At 43.5% G+C, this 17,702-nt stretch overlaps 1 protein-coding gene across 2 annotated transcripts in view; it reads left to right on the plus strand.

Annotated features, from left to right (window-relative positions):
• Positions 1-17,702, plus strand: part of Megf10 (multiple EGF-like domains 10) — a 157,073-nt gene that overhangs the window by 91,615 nt on the left and 47,756 nt on the right. For both annotated transcript variants that reach the window (XM_087592318.1, NM_001100657.1), the window contains 4 exon segments: positions 4,544-4,790; positions 6,534-6,654; positions 10,176-10,312; positions 15,615-15,827. In XM_087592318.1, coding sequence (XP_087448444.1) covers positions 4,544-4,790; positions 6,534-6,654; positions 10,176-10,312; positions 15,615-15,827 — 718 coding nt within the window.

A 17,702-nucleotide genomic window follows, 5' to 3' on the forward strand; every position in this document is an offset into this window, starting at 1 on the left:
TATTACTTAGTTTCTCCAAATAACTTCTTTTTTTTTTTTTTTTGTGGTTCTTTTTTTCGGAGCTGGGGACCGAACCCAGGGCCTTGCGCTTCCCAGGCAAGCGCTCTACCACTGAGCTAAATCCCCAACCCCAATAACTTCTTAAATAGTGGCCATCAGTGCTGCGTCATACCATAATGAATCATGTTAAGTAAAACGTAACTGTGAGGGTATTTTATGCACCTAAAAATGGCATTTTAACTTCACAGGCAAAACAGCCTCATGAAAGGTGCTTGTAGCTTATGTACAGGAATTCCAGCTAGGGTTAGAAAACTGATGTTAGATCATACCATTTGGGTCTTTTTAGACATTTTACTTGTGTGCCTTAATCCTTGATGTGCTAAAAGCAATGAAGATACTGAGCTTGCTGGGACACACAGTATAAAACAAAATGGAGGGCATCTTAAAACATGGTGTAGTGCTGCCTGCTCTTCTCTTACTGCCAAGAAGGTCTGTACTGGGAAACGCAGCAACCTAGCAAAACCAAAAGAACCCAGGAAAAACCATGAATTATCTCAGGCCCTGGAGTGCCTGCTGCTGGCGGGTTACTGTGGAGTCCAATGTGTCCTGTCTCTCCTGCCCTCCACCTCCCAGACATTAAATCCAGCCAAATGCTTCTACTGGTCCTTTTGCATTCTAAACTTAAATTAATAGCAGTTCCATCGAGTCCATTGCTAAAATTGGATCACATGATTTATGCTGTTTTTAATCTACTTTTTATAATTATGATATCGCCAAGATTCTAGTTCATTAAATACCTCTGTATCATTTTTAATTGTGCACAGTGGTCTGAAGTATAATTATTCCTGTTTTTTTTTCACCAGTCTCCTGTTACTAGAAAATTAGATTATTTCTATTTTTGATTTTACTATAAAGAGTGCTGAGATAAATATCATCCTAATTTGGGAAGAGTGAAATGTAATGATTTAGGGCACAGGCTCTGGAGATGGATGGTCTGCCTCTATGCCTCATGGCCTGTAACCCTGCACGAGCTACCCGGATCTCAGCTTGTCTGTCTAAGAAATGGGGATCAGAGAGCATTGACTCTTCACAGTCTCTGCATTATTCCGTCCCAAGTCTGCAGAGAATGTGGACATACTCGAGTGTATTTCTGTTTAGATCTTCCCGAAACTGTGAGTTTAAACATGGTGCTTGAACCAAAAAAAAAAAAAATTGGTCAGATTCTATGTCAACATACGGATTGTCCCTGCTTCTTGTCTCAGTAATGTCAACTCACCCTAAAGTATCAGGAATCAGAGGAGAAAGCTGGCTTTTGTACTCTAAATGACACAATGCACCAGCAAGTATTTAAGAGCTGACACACATAGATGGTGAGACAACTTGGAGAGGAAGTAGTGTTTGAATGCCACCCGGGTTCCTTGGATCTAGTCGTTCTCCTGTGGTCATCCCCCTGCAGACTTCTGTGTGTAAGCGCTGCCCTCATCCTCAGCTCATGTTGACACAGGGCTCACACTGTGGGGTCTGTGTATCAGTGGCTTTGTAGGAAAATGCAGCCCAAGGCAGGGAGGCTGTCACTTCAAAGCATGCCACGGTGCTTAGACAGAGCCAGGAAATTAACCATGTCGGCATACGATATGTCTTTGGAAGCCCGCATCTCCTTTTTTTATGGTGATATTAGCAGTTTCTATTATATACTCATTTCTATCATAAGGGGATGCGTTAAGGTTTTCCTTCTCTTTTTTCCCCCCTATTTGGTCAGATTCCAGGAAGTCAGAGCTAGTGCCCGCCTGCCTGCTTTTCTAAGAAGTTGTTGAGTGAGATGTAGGAAGGCTTGTGGAGAGCAGAGATGTTTCCTCAGTCCCTCTTCTTCATATTGCCACTCTCATGGCTTTATAAAACACGCTCTGTGATGTGCATGCGTTTAACCCAGCTCTTACCACAGCATCACAGTGGAAAATAGGCCCTACAACAATTCATAGATTTTAAAAATATTTTTAAATATGACCTTGGTGTCTTGTTGAGGTGGTGTCTTGTTGAGGTAATTCTATAAGATGAAATTGCCCTTTATGTTTGTCAGCTCACTTTCATTTTTGCTCGGGGGAGGCAGGCATTTAACCTAAGGCCCCCACAACTTGAGGAAGCTCTGTAAACTTTGGAGAGAGTCCAGCAAAGGAGAAAATACAAAGTCCCCTAGAACTGAATATTTGAGCTGCAACATGTAGTTCACTGAAGAATTGGGTCAAGAGGTGGAGTGAAGGTTCAGTCAGGAAGGGGCTTGCCATGCAAGAATGAGGTCCTGAGCTCAGATCCCCAGTCCCATGTAAGAAGACAGAGATGACAGTGAACAAGTGTGTTTCTAGGTCCAGGTCACAGAGATAGAGGATCAGAGGGCTCGCCGGCCAGTCAGTTTAATCAATCACTGAACTTCAGGTTCAGTGAGCGATCCTGTCTCAACAAGACAGAACACCAAACCAAACCAAACCAAGGAATCGAAATAGAGAAAGATAACCACATCAGCCTCTGACCCCCACATACAGACATGTGTGCCATCCCTGACAGAACACAGAGCAGGATCAATGTTACCTTCACGCACCAGAGATAACACCGCTGTAGGAAACAACTAGGCTATTTGGGGATTAAAGCAGAAGTAAGGGATTTTTGAAAGGGACGGCGGATTTTTCTTGGGTGGAACTAAGATTTCCCTCACCACTGATGATTATGAAACAGGGAGAAAAATGACATAGAACCATATACCTTACTTCAGAAGACTCCACCTAAGGATGGAGGACGCTGGTCTCCATCCAAGATAAGGCACCACGTATGTACAGTTTTAAAATAGTATGGCTTTCTTCTAAGACTAAAACTTAACGATTTTAAAATGTCAGTGTCCTAAGCTACAAGCAACAGAAGAAAGAAGTGGTATGAATAATAACCAGGTTTGGATCTCATTTTAGAGCTTCTGCCTAATCTCATTTTGCGAACGAAGATTGGGTGCTCGTGGGCAATTGCCTTCATCCTCTGCCTTACGTTCAATAATTCTCGCTCGTTGTTTTTAATTCTGTTAAAGCGTGTTTATTAAAATACTAATGAGACCAAAGCCGTGCTGATTAAAAATGGAATTATTCATTTAAACCTTTTGCTGTCCTGAAACCCACGGTAGATTATTACCGTTGGAAGACGGAGCCTACGTTTCTGGTGCGTTGTGCTCAAAAGTGTTGTTGTCTTCAAAATACGATTCCAGGTCTGTTGGACTGGGAGTCATTCATAAAGGCAATTTGCCCTGAGTTCTCCACGGGGTGCGCATTCCCTGGTGACAATTATGGCACGTAATAATAAATGAATGCAGTTAGGGGACATGCACCAAGCAAGGTGTGTTTGTGTCCCTCTTGGGTTTCAGGAGGGTTGGGTTGGGGTGCGTCCCCCCTGACCTGAAGTCACGCTCACTGATGTCTCCCGAATGGCCACCTAAGCTTATGACTCAAACCTGTACATATAATACACCCTTCAGTTTCTACCTCTTCCTTTTGTTTGGTGTGGTCGCATGTGTCTGTTATCGTTTGGTTTGTTGTCTGTTCTCAGTTCTAGGTCAGATGTACTTTTTAAAAAAGGCCACACCTTTTATTCCACCTTTCTCTTCGGGAGGTTCCCAGGCTGACCGAGGGTCAATGTTGGCTGTGTCTTTGCCAACTCAGACTGCAGAAGGGCCAGACAGACCTTTAACAGCCTGCCTTCTGGTCCCCACTTCCTTTCCCAGTCACGTGGAGGGCACAGGCAGCTCCTACTGATCTGGGCAGTTGCTCTTCTTCCTGTGCTGTCTCTTTGCTTTTCCTTCTCAGTCCCTCGCTGCCTTTTTCTCACACTAAGATGGCTCCGCCTTTCCTTGCTTAAAATCCTTCAACTGCAGCCCGTTGCACAAAAAGCGAGGTCCATCTGTACAAACTGTTCATCCTCAGCTCCCCCAACCCCTGGTCTCTCTTTCCCTTTGCAAAGTCTCTCACTGGCCCATTCGTTACCACGGCCATGTCAAACTCCATACTCCGGGCTTAGGGAGCAGGAAGAGCAGAGCCTTGTCGTGGGGGAGAATGTGGTGATGAGTAAGCAGGCGAGTGGTGCCATGAGTAGTACCAGGTACCCTGAGCACCAGCCTGTGCAATGCAGCTGCTGATGCTGGATCTTGGATGCTCAGCTTAAGAATGATGAGGCTGGGGATATAGCTTCCTTGGCAGAGTGCTTGCCTAGCAGTTTGGAAGCCGAGTTCAATCCCCATCTGGTGTGGTGGCTTCCACTGAACCCTCAGCAGTCTTGAGGTAGAGGCAGGAGGATCAGAAGCTCAAGGACATCCTCTGCTATATAGCTTGAGGCCACCCCGGGAGACAAGAAACTTTATCTCAAAACAAACAAACAAACAAACAAACAAACAAACAATAACAGTGGTAATGTGATGAAGAAGGCTTACTGTTCTCACCAAGGGAGCAGAGTGCAGAACGGCCCAGACCCCCTCCCTGCTCACACTCTTGATGCCCTCCTCTCTTTTGACTCCTAGCTTGTGACGGTGATCACTGGGGACCTCACTGCAGCAGCCGGTGTCAGTGCAAAAACAGAGCTTTGTGTAACCCCATCACCGGAGCTTGTCACTGCGCCGCGGGCTACCGGGGATGGCGCTGTGAGGACCGTTGTGAACAGGGCACCTACGGTAACGACTGTCATCAAAGGTGCCAGTGTCAGAATGGAGCGACCTGTGACCACATCACTGGGGAATGTCGTTGTTCACCTGGATACACTGGAGCCTTGTAAGTTGTGTGGAGTTGTAACTCAGATACTGTGTGCCTTGATTTGCGTTCCGGCCCCAATGGCCACTGCTGGGTTCAGGGTCCAGGCACTTCACAGATGGAGAGACCAGTTGTGCTAACCACTAGGCCCCCCTGCTGCTTGACTTTTGAATGCTCAGCCAAGATGTAAGGCCCACCTCGAGGCTCACCAGACTGTGTATGAATGGGGTTATTTGGAGGTTATGGTGGACTTCTATTGAAAATCTCCCACAATTCCATCACTGTCTAGGAATAGTTAATAGTGGTCCAGGAGGCTCTTCCCTTGTGGTAATTAACTGGATATATCCGGGTGGATCCAGAGCCTGAGAAGGAAGACTGAAATGTTTCCATAGAATGCAGCCGATAGTGTGAAAGGTCATCTGGGTCATTGGTACTCACGGTCACACATAATGCATTGTGCACATAAAAGTGCACACATCACATTTACTAGGAGGTTTATAATGATATTAGTATATAAAATAGTAATAATTGATAGTATATTATTATTATTACTATTACTATTATTATTATTACTGGAGAACACTGAAGTCTCTATGACTTTATTTTAGGAAGGGCATTTTTGGCTTGCTTCCGTTAACAGAATTTTTAATTTGGCAGAAAAAGTAAGAGATAGAAAAACCTTCTTCCCTTAACTGAGAAAATTATACTCATAAATCAGAGAACTAATAGTTGTGGAAATGTAGCTGATTAGGTAAATACGTCCTGCTGACAGTGCTAATGTCTGTAAAGTAGAGCTAAAGAAAAAAACAAAAACAAAAACCTGTGCTAGCCTAGAAAGCCCCAATTTTCAGAAGAATAGATTATTGTCTCAAAGTGCTTAATTGTTAATATCACTATTAAGGGTTTTCATCAAGGCCAACATTAGACAGGGCTGTGGGAAGCTTAGAGGCATTTAATCAGAGCCAAACCAAGGTGGTTTAGTGGGGAAGGTCAAAGGACTGTGGGGTTAAAGGAGTGGGGCTTCTTGTTCAAAAGAAGAGGGTTCTGAGAACTGATTGTGACTGTGCCCACAATGGGAGCATGCGGCCATTTAGATTGCCTTTCCCTTTAGAAACTTCCAAAGGAAAGTAGTTCGCACAGCAGCTCAAGAGCTTTGGGAGACGTCCGGGAAAGGACACTTCTTGTCCTGCAGTTCTAGAGCAGGAGAGCTTTCCCCCACTTGGAAATGACCTGAATGGAGGGTGGGAGTTCATGCTGTGCAAGCCAAGGCTCTGAGTTTGGGTCTCTAGCACCCACATACAAAGCCAGGTGTGGTCTTGGGTGCCTGTAACCCTGGTTCTGGGAACCAAGGGAGGGAAGAGACAGAGGCTCCCTGGGGATTATTGGGCGCCACCTAAGTTATAGTCAGTGAGCTCCAAGTTCAGTGAGAGACTCCATCTAAGGGAATAAGGCGAAGACTGGTAGAGGACATCCTACATCTTCCTCTGGCCTCCACATACACACATATGGGTGCACAGAGAGAGAGAGAGAGAGAGAGAGAGAGAGAGAGAGAGAGAGAGAGAGAGAGAGATCAAACCAAAACAAGGACCCAATGGCCCATCAGGACGTTTCCAGTCACTCTTATTAATGTTCTGATTAAATTAATAATTGCTGAATGAGAAGAGGTTGTATATTCTAGGGTTCTGGATGATATTACGTCTGTGAATGTGAGGATCCTGTACCAGGATAAACAATAGTGTCCTTTGTTTCACTTAAATCCCTCAGCTGTGAGGATCTGTGTCCTCCTGGCAAACATGGCCCACAGTGTGAGCAGAGATGTCCCTGCCAAAATGGAGGCGTGTGCCATCATGTCACTGGAGAGTGCTCCTGCCCTTCTGGCTGGATGGTAAGTGTCCTTTCCACCCCCAAGAACCACACATCCCAGGACACAAAAGGGAACATCATATGGAGACACAAAAGCAAGTAGCAGTGGTGGCTGTGACTCCCACACTGTGAACACACAGCCATTTAAAAACAAATCTCCCTGTCCGGAGAAGCCAGGGGTAACTTCATCCATACTTGTCTGTAGAGCGTATTGAGAGCCCTCATGGGGTAAGCAGCAATAACCATGTATTGTGCACGTCCCCCAAAGAAGAAAAGAAGCACTTATCTGACCTCACAAAGGACAACAACCGATAAACACTGAAATTACTTAGTAACTGTCTTCACAATTCCATCCATAGATTACCACTGTCCGTGATAACATCCTCCTTCACAGGATGAGTGTCACGTGAAAACACTAGACTGTCATATAAATCTGAAGAAACACTGAAGTAAATCAAGCACATCAAGAATTGTAGAACTTTCCAGACAATGTAAGAATATGCCACGCTCAACAAAGCTCCCCAGACTTTGACCATAATGCCTTTCCTTTATGTAGGAATTCTATAGGCCTACTGCTATGTGGGGTACATTGTGTGAAAGCATCACACATGAAGCCGGGAACGAGAATTAGTTTTCATCTCTCTGAGTGGGCTTATGCATGTCTGTTTTAACATAGCAATACTCACGAGAGCAGTTTACACTGTCATCACCACGTCTGTCCAGGAACTCTTCTTGCACAGCCCCTAGGGACTTCTTGATTGTCAGATCCACTAGGACTCTTGTTTCTCCAGAGCTCTGACTCACTTGGTTGTCCACCTCTCTGTCTAAACCTTCTTTTGTCCTCTGCTTCATCAGTGGCCATCTCTCCCACTTCTCCCACTGAAGGGCTTTTCCTAAGCCATTTCTTCTATAGAAACTTCTCTCAGAGCCATCTGTTGCTTTCCTGGGATCTTCGTCTTACCTTCCCTGCGTGCAAGTGCAATTTGTAACTACCCTGCTGTTGCTCTGACCTTGGTCACCTATAGTCACAATGTTACTGATGTCTGGGCTTCATTTCACTTTCTACAGCCAAATGTGGGGTAGAATTTATCCGGAATTATTCTTTATTGTAAACAAAGGACATAGGTATGAACCTTAAGATATAATGGCGAGTTTTATGAAGACCACTGGGGCATATGTGCAATGAATTGATCAGACCCATGATGAAGGCTTGGCCAAAGTGTAGGAGCTAGGTAAGGAATGGAGTTAGGGGGTGCGGCCTTTTGTTGAGGGCCTCTGGGTTGTAGGAAACTGTGGAAGGATCACTGAGGTATTTCCATCAGGCCCAGCAGAGCAAATGTTAGGAAACTAAGCCTGCCAGATACACACACACACACACACACACACACACACACACACACACACACATCCCTCAACCCCTTTGGATCTTAGTGCAAGTCACCATTTCTTAGAACCCCAAGTAGAAGTGTCTAGAAGGATTATCTTTGAATCCTTTTCTTCTCTCAATTCCTTTATTCAGCCTTCTGCTAATACTAGGCCTTGCTGGCTTCTTGGCAAGGGAACAGTCTTGCTACAGTGGCAGTGTCCAGGGAGCTCCAACATCGTCGGGTGAGGAACTGCAGGCAGTTCACTGCTAGGGTCTTCAGGTTGCCTCATCTTAAGGTGTCAATGTTTCTTTGATACTTAAAGGTTATGATATGAGAAAGTTATAGCCACAGCCTGGAACTATGAGTTCAGGAGGCAGACAAATGAGTCCACTCAGTAGGCCCCCGGAATCTTCCCTCAACCACTTCCTCTAGACCACAAGGGATGTTTCTTAATAGAAGCTTCCAGTCACCTTTTTTTCCTCTGTGGATAACTGAATTCCTAACACTCATTTCTCCTTTACAACACACTGTGGTTATTGTTGTGTTAGATGTCTCCAAAGGTCAATTGGCCTTCCTATCACACACACACACACACACACACACACACACACACACACACACACACACATATATATCTGCCAATAGTACCATCATCATCATTCAACTGTTGGCTTACATTAGCTTTATTCAAACCCAACATTTCAACAGCATCCCTAGATGACGAGGGACCACTATGGGTTGCTAGAGTCAGACCCAGAGAAAGTGAGCACTTGCACCAGACCCCACCACATACCAAAACTTGGCCAGCTGTTCACTGACCCTTGGTCCATCATTCTCTCAGCAACGTTATTGTATTCCACCAAGTGCAGTAAGTGGGATGCACTCGCACAGAGTGATTGGAGCTATTTTTACATCTGCTCTCCTCACCACTCACAAACAAACCAGGTGACTTCTCTTTGACTCTCAGAGCTCAGCGCAGCGTCTGGCGTGCAGATGATTTTCAGTTAAAACACTAACCTGAATCAACTCTCAAAAGCCTTTATGGTTCCAATAGCCTGTGGAAGAATCTTTCCTGTTTGTGGATAGCTAGAAACCACCAGAGGGGACTTAATTAGCTCACCAACTGCCTTTGTGGGTAGCCAGTAGTTAGAGAAAATGTATTTCTTACGCTATCCAAAATAAACATTTAGAAAACCATCTGGTGTTCTAGCTAGGCTCCAATTTCAGAGTACACACAGTCTGTCCCTTTTGAAAGAGAGAGGACAATGAAAACACATTAGGGAAATCCCATTGTGTGGGGTGTGTTATCTGCACTAATTATGACTCCAATAAATATTCTATTGATTATAACTCTAATAAATCAGAGGCCATAGGCCCAAGTTACAAGTTACATAGTAAAGTAGAAAACAGTGGAGTATCAATGATAGACTGAGGTCTTGGGGTCATGTCTTACTTTCACAGGCCCAGAATTGGAGTACACATGACTATGCTTGCTAAGGATAGCTCCCAGGGTAAGGAGAAATGTCCTGGTGACTTGTTTGGGTTTTCTCCTCAGGAAATAAGATTACCTCAGAAATGCTTATTGGGCTTGTCTTTTCTTCTGAAATAAAAGTTAAACCTTGCAGAGAAGTCTTTCTTGAGCTATGTTATTGTTAATTCAAGTACACAGTTTTAATCTCATGCCATATTAATATCACATCAGAATTACAGTATTTTATCATGTTAAGAAAAGAGCCCAGTGATAGTGTTAGCATCCAGGGAAACACTCAGATGCTCTGTGTGCAGCAGATGTTGCTACTTTCCCGTGAGCACTGTTGACTTAGGATGCAGGTAAGACACAGGGGAGACTACTTAGGGGGGTTATAGATTGCATTAATAACTTTATGTAACTTTAACTTAAGGTTCTTAAGGTTCAGTTTTCAATACAAAAATTTCTTAGAATTACTCTTCAGGTGTCTCTGAATGTAACTTAACATAAAGTCTCATTGAGTTAATGGGTCAGTCTGAAATTTCTCACGTTTTAAAGATGACGAACATTTTTGTGTTCTAGAATACCGGTAATCTAATTTTCTTCCAGCCCTGTCCCCACGTCTCTCCCTCCCTTTCTGCTGTCCCTGTTTTCTTCCGTGATGCTGGCTGGTGGCCCATCTAATTTTCTAAGTCTCTTTGAATTCAGGGCACAGTGTGTGGTCAGCCCTGCCCCGAGGGTCGCTTTGGAAAGAACTGTTCCCAAGAATGTCAGTGCCACAATGGAGGAGCGTGTGATGCTGCCACAGGCCAATGTCACTGCAGCCCAGGATACACAGGGGAACGGTAAGGATGCCTGCGTGTTCCTCTGACGAGTCATAATGAGTAAGATTCTAATTATTCTAATTAGAAGGAAAGTTTGGAGAGTCTGGGGAACATACTCAACATTGTGTGTCTATAACTACTATCTAATATTTCAGAAGCATCCATAAAGTCTAAAAGTGTTTGAAAAACTCTCTCCTCATGGAGTGCCTAGAAACCAAGGGACAGATCAATAATACTGAATTGGAGGAGGAAATCAGAGAGACATTAAGGGGAAAAAAAAGACAATAGAACATCAGCTGGTCAGAACCCATGATGAACATGGACAGACACTTTACATGTTCAGAACTTTTAGATGGAATTGAGATATGACACAAGAGGAAAGGGATGAGGTGATTAACAGATTGATTTTCAAATGCAACATGTACTTACTGTCTTATACAAAGTATAGCTTCCTTTTCATTGCCCGGAATATCCTTAAGAATGTTAGTTATTGAGGACAGAGAGATGGCTCCACGATTAAATGCATACTGCCTTTGCAGAGGACCTGAATTCAGTTCCTAGCGTCCATATCAGGGAACTCACAAGTACCAGGAACCCTGTACCTCTGATCTCTTCAGGAACTTGCACTCAAGTTCACGTACTACCACACATAGGCATATATGAACACACATTAATAAAATAATAACAACAACAATAATAATTTTAAGTAAAATAATAGTCATTGTATTTATTATATTGTGTGGAAATGATGGCATCAGTTCTGTGAGAGAACTTAGAAATCTGTGATCTGTGTGAAACAGGAGGGAACGGGTGATTTTGTTTTATGTGTGCTCCCGCAGCTCTTACATGCATGGTTGGCCACGTCCTGTATTAAAGGGCAAACTGTTACCTCAGTGGCTCTCCTGGCCCCGCTCTTCAACTTTGCTCTTAATTCCTAGGAGACTGAACTTAGGTCTAGGAGACTGGACAGCTAAGTCCATGACCTGTGGCATAGACTCAGTATGGTGACCTGAGAGGAAGACAGGGAGACTGTGGAAGAACAACGAGCCCATGTCCTTGTAATGCTTGGGCATGACACTTTTCCTCCAGCTTGTGATAAGATTTAATAAACTGAGGATCTTGGAGCCGTCCCGAAGCTTATCCACACAGCTTTTGTGACCGAGTGGTGTGCAGGAACTGTGCAAACACTAGCCATCTAGGAACTTTGCACAATACACACCACTGTATTTTAGTGATGTATGTGACCTAAAAAAGCCTTTTTACCCTAGTATTTTTTCATTTCCTAATTTCTACTTTAATTGATTTTGATTAAATGGCTTTTGATTAAATACTATGCATTTCTCCACCTCTCCAGGCAGTGCCTCTATTTACTTATTAAATGCATTTTCTAAGTATTTTTGTAATTAAAAATTATCTTTAAGTTTCTAACTCGGTATTTTCTAAAGAAAGGAAGACTTGCTTTCAAATATTTGCTTCTTAGTTTAATCTTTACCAATTTGTAAGTTAATTTAAATGTTTTAAGCAAAGTGTGGAATTGTTTAGTTTTGAAATGATGGTATCCACCACTAAAGATGGTTGGTTTAATGATATTTCTAATGATTAGCTCACCTTTTAGCTTACTTATTTGAAGCTCTGAATTGCTGCTGACCGAGAGGAGGTCAGTGTGGGAATTCTTCCCTGCCCTGCTCTATTGGAGATGGCTTTGAGTAATCATATGTCTGCTGCTTCGGGTTACTCTGTTGCCCAGTGTCTCTTTTCCTTCCTTTGGTTAAGGCCTTTCGTTAGAAGTGTCCACTTAATTAAAAGCCATTGTGTTGTTTATTAATACAACCATAGAATTTCCTTTTACCGTGTTGATGTATGAATTATAGTTTAAAAGCAACACAAAAACATCACACTTACAAAGACAGTGAGCATGGGCTTAGCCAAGCTGGAACACAGGGGAAGAGAAGGGCAGCTAGTTTTCAAGTAAATTTTTGAAACTCAACGAAGGGAAAAAATGAGGTGGGGTGGGACATTTGTTCTACCCAAGCTTTTGTGGGGTGTTGGCGATGCCCGGTGGTTACTGTTTTCCATTGCTATTCTTGCCTCTGTTTTGGGCTATTAACATATGCAACCCATGGGATGGAGAAAGCACATTTGACTCTGTGACAGAACACAGGGAGTGGCTGTGGGGCAGTTTGTGGCAGGAGGTGGGGGAGGAGACTCAAGAGTGGGGATCGTAAGTGTCCCTTCACTTGTCTAGAGATGCCAGTGTTCCTGGAGTGATTAGGAGGGACCGCTCCACAGTGGTTACCACCGCAGGCAGCTGCCAGCAAATAGACCCAGGATGTGGGGCCGCCACCCCACCACAGGGAAACAAGTGGTGCGCCCTGCAGGCTGGTAGGACTACACAGCAGATGACAAATAAAAGCCTTTGAGGTCTGTGGGAAGACTCAAAGGACAGGATGGGAAGACGACACAATCCAGTGAAGTCATCAAGAATGAAGAGAAGATGGTCTGGGACCCTCACAAAGCTCTGCTTGAAGATGCTTTCAAAGGTGCTAATGGCGCGTCACGGGATCATTCTGTTCTCTGATGATAAGACATGCCCCATGCTCAGTGAGTATTCACAGCTAAGTAAGGGGATCTGTTATAGTGATCCCCAAGACAGCCCTGCCAGACCTGCATGATTCTGAAAGCGAAGAAAAGCACAGGCAGAAGGTCAGGAAATGCAGCCCAGGATTGGAGGGATGCAGTGCTGGTCTTCAGCGCAGGAGCAGTCTGCCTCTTCGACTGTGGAAAAGATGGCTTTTTCCCAATTCCTTTGGCATTCGCCCAGGACAGCAGCTCCAGATGTTACAAAGGCAGGCTGCTGACCCTGGAGTCCAGGTCTGATGATAAATGGGAATCTTACACACTGAATCATGATTCAGCCCAGCTATACCAGTGTCTCTGGGAAGTGACATGCTCCAGAGAACAGGAAGGGGCTGCTGTCCTGACTTCATCACAGTGTGATCCAAAGTAGTGACCAGAGCAATATCTGTGTGAGGATGTGCCCGATGAATCAGTGTTTTGTCAGGTTTTGTCCACTTAATGTTCATCCTTTTTCCTTACTGTAAAACACTATTAGAAATTTCTTTCTTCTTTTTTTCTTAATAGAATTGGTCTTCTTTTCCTTTTAATAGCAGTAGTTTAATAGAAATAGTTTCTACATTTCTTTTCTGGTCAATTTTTATCACCCTCTGTTATTTCTCTGTTATCTTTCTTAAGAAAATGTATTGCTGATTCTCGAGATAGTCCTTCTTATTTTTCTTATACCATACCAGCTACTTTAAGGGTTTGAAAGGGAAATGGTGATCTTAAGCTAGAGAGCATCCAGAAAGTCATAGCCACTTCTTGATATCTATTTAAGTAGAAAATGTTCTGTATACACCGAATCATCACACTATACCTTATACATGTGTACAGTTTTAACAGTGATTTAAAAACCACCGGAAAAGTCTCTACTAGAAAGCTGTCCTGCTGCTTGAGTTTCCCAGGTGTACATACTTAACCATGATTGACAGGAAGGCATTGCAGTACTGATGAAGGGAACCTGTTGCCATAGCTACGGCCTAGCTGGCAAACCCAAGTGAATTTGTTCTGCATTTATGCTAGAAACTTCTAGATCGTTGATTAGAGGCTAGAAAGGTAAATACAGGCCGGGACTGGATATTATACATTTTTGCTTTCCAAGAGAAAGAAAATTCTGTGCCAAGTCACAATGAGTCCGACACATTAGTTCCCTGTGACCCAGCAACGTAACTTTCCCAGACATCAACATGTGCCTGCCGCTTCCAACACCTTTTACAGTGTGCTTAAACCACATTAAAATCATGCAGCCTTTTCTTGATTAACATGACTAACGATTATGTATTTACTGTGTGTGGGGGGGTCAGAGAACACCTTGAGGAAGTCTGTTCCCTCAATCCCGTGACTTCCGGGATCGAGTTCAGGCTATTAGGTGTCTTTTCCCACTGAATCATCCCACCAACCCCAAGTTTAACATTTTGTTTTGTTTACAAGTTTAGGGAAGAGAGTGAGGATATTTTTATCTATTTTTATTTTATATCTCGTTAGACATACTGCGAAGCTGCCAACCTTTAGTAAAAGCCTGGATCAGGTAAATCACTGTGCCTCACAAAGTCTTCCTGTAAACTGTCCCTTTTAAAGGAACAAGTCAGTTTATAAAAGCGTCTCGAAGGTTAAAAAATATTGATGGCCTTTCTAAAAATACTGTTGTCTGGAAAATAGCTCTAGACGTTCACGGGTAGCTCTAAAGCCTTCATTTGAGGAAATCATTCAACTGTTCCAGAATTTCTCCTGTGGTTAAGCGCTTAGTGGCAGCGTGCTGACAAGTGCACTTAGAGAGTTCTAGAAGCAGTGAAACCTGCTTTCGGGAGGCCCCTTTGCTTTTCTCTGTCAAATTCAGTGCATACATGAGCCAGAGTCAACCAGCAAAATGTCAGAAGATTCCCAAGCTTTTCCCTCTATACTTAGAATCCCAATATTGACGCTCACCACACCCTGTCATTAGAATTGGGCCAAGCCTGGTAGAAAGGCTGTTTCTCTTGGAATGGCATCTCTGCCATTACTCTTAAGCATGCCCTGCTGCTTGCTTGGTTCAGATCTGGAAAACACAATACTGACCTACATTTTTACAAAAAAAACAAAAACAAAAACAACAAAAACAAACAAACAAACAAAAAAAACCCGGAGTCTGGCATAAGTGGAGAGCCACATGGGAAGTGGCTGCTGAGATAGTGTCCCCTACTGTGGTGTATGCTCCACTAGGTGAGACTGTCTTTCTGTCTTCTTGGCAGAATGTTCCCAGTCACCTCACCTCTCCAGAAGGTGATTTGGCTGGCCCCTTTAACTACCCATGCTCTCCTTGGCTCCTTTTCACTCCTACAGGGACCAGCTTCCTGCCTCAACCAGCTTCCCAAAGCATCTCTCCCCTGTGAGCCCATCCTTCTCTGTTAAAAAGACTAAGGGGAAATTCAAGTTCATTGTTTCCCCTCCTTGTTATTTGGCAGGCCTTTGCAACAGAGGGCGATATTCCACTTCCCCAGAACCTTGTTAGAAAACTCCAAGCCTTCTTATAACCTACAAACTGGGGTAGAGGGCATCTGATTTTGGAAGTTCAGAATCTCTCGAGTCTTTGTAGTCAGTTGTCTCGACCACAGAGAGATCCATCTTGCTACGTTTCTACCTATAATGGATTAAATATGGCACACTAAGCATTTCAACTTGTGCACAGTTAGGCCATTTTGAACCCACTGCTGGTCTCTCGTTTGAATAGGTGTCAGGATGAATGTCCTGTTGGAACCTATGGAGTTCGCTGTGCTGAGACCTGCAGGTGTGTTAATGGAGGGAAGTGTTACCATGTGAGCGGCACATGCCTATGCGAAGCAGGTTTTTCAGGTGAATTTTGCGAGGCTCGTCTGTGCCCTGAGGGGCTTTACGGCATCAAATGTGACAAGCGGTGCCCCTGCCACCTGGACAATACTCATAGGTGAGTGCCAGCCGCCTCTGGAAAAACAATTTCTATTAAAGTTTTCACTTTAGGGACCGAAAGCCCATGATCAAGGGACTAGGGTTATTGGTTGGTGGTGGATACAAGTTATGTTATTTATTGATGGGGGCTGGTAAAAATGAGTTTTTTTGCTGAGATTAACAGAGCTTTTCCCTAAAAGAAGGATTGTGTAACATTCCCTAAGAAGCAAAGTTACCATGGAGAGACAGGGGTTAAGCCAAGCTCAGGATTAGAAAACATCACGCTCACTGAAGCATCCTTTGCTTGACAACACATCTGTGGAAAAAGGAAAGGCTACGGAGAGGAAGTGGGAGGGTTTGTGAAAGTGCTTCACATGTGGCTGTCACATGTGGAATCAATTTCAGAACTGATTGCTCTGACCAAAAAAAAAAAAAAAAAAAAAAAAAAAAAAAAAAAAAAAGCAAAGCGAAGCAAAGCAAAACAAAACAAAAAAAAAAACCTAGTCTTTCAGCTCAAAAGTCTCTCCAAGGCCCTTGGTCCTGTCAAGGCTCGGTGCCCCAGTGTAGGGGAATGTCGGGGTGGGGAGATGGGAGGGAGTGGGTGGGTGGGTGGTTGGGTGAGGGAGCACCCTCACAGAAGCAAGGGGGTGGGGATAGCAGGTTTCTGGAGGGGAAACTGGGAAAGGGGATAACATTTAAAGTGTAAATAATAAATGCAATAAAAAAAGTCTCTCCAAAAATTTGGGAACAGGAAGCTACAATCCTGGCAACCCTACTGTGCTTATCTGTCTCTGAAAAATATCTTCCCGCCTATTCCTTTCTTTGCCCTCTTCCAAGGAAAAGATACATATGAATTCCCAGCCCAGTTGAGACTTCTGGAAAAGATAAATTTGGCAAAAATCTAGTACAGCATACAATAGTTCAGATGTTAGCAGAAAGAATTTTGTTTGCATTCAGAGCAGATGGTGGTTGGTGTATTCTTTAAGCCATTACAAGGAACAGAAGGAAAATGTACTTTGTATTGTACTGGGATGTGTGTGTGTGCGTGTGTGTGTGTGTGTGTGTGTGTGTGTGTGTGTGTGTGTGTGTGTCTAAGAAATGTACTCTCCATGTGATTCGAGTAACTTCGCTATGGTCAACTTTGGGTCTCCATTGGAACATATTGTTATCTTCTACATGAAACATTTAAATATTTAAGTAATAAACTCTCTGCAAAGATTTATTTTCAATGTTCTGATATATAAGGAGCTGCCACAGTTAAACACAGACCATGAGTTTGGCTTCTTTTATTACAGTAAGGTAAACCTCAGGTAGCTTCATCCCCAGTGGACTATACTGTTATTGAAATAAATGAAGTCCAACAATGCAGTAAACCTCTAAGAAAAGAAGACCTCTGTTCTGAGGGAAACTAGAGAAGCATGGAGCCTTGGGTTTTGGTGGCTTTTGATGCACAGGGAATGTGGTTGTTTTTCCTTCATCTCAGGACTGTGATGCTTCTGTCAGAGGCCCCAGCAGACTAGTGCACACGTGACTAACAAAGCAGATAGGATCGTTTGACAATCACACAGATCAAAGCAATACCGAGATTATGTGTATCAGATATTCAGAAGACTTAGAAGCAAGCGAAATGCCCTTATTTGTGAAAGCTATTTTAAAAAATTAGCATTTACAAATTAAAGCTAGATAAATACGGATTACATGAGTCTATCCTGTTGGATACACAGTTGGAGTCGTCTATCAATTCTAATATCTTGAACATCCCTGCAAAATGCAGGGCCATTTAGAAAAAAAAAGTGGGGAGGGAGGGTATGTAGAATCATTGCCTTAATTGAAAGCCTAATTTGTTCCCTTATCATCTAATGAACTGTGTAGAGATTTGCCGTCATGTACAATT

This window comes from Rattus norvegicus, chromosome 18 (assembly GCF_021556685.1).
Source record: "Rattus norvegicus strain SHRSP/BbbUtx chromosome 18, alternate assembly SHRSP_T2T, whole genome shotgun sequence".
Lineage (NCBI taxonomy): Eukaryota > Metazoa > Chordata > Mammalia > Rodentia > Muridae > Rattus > Rattus norvegicus.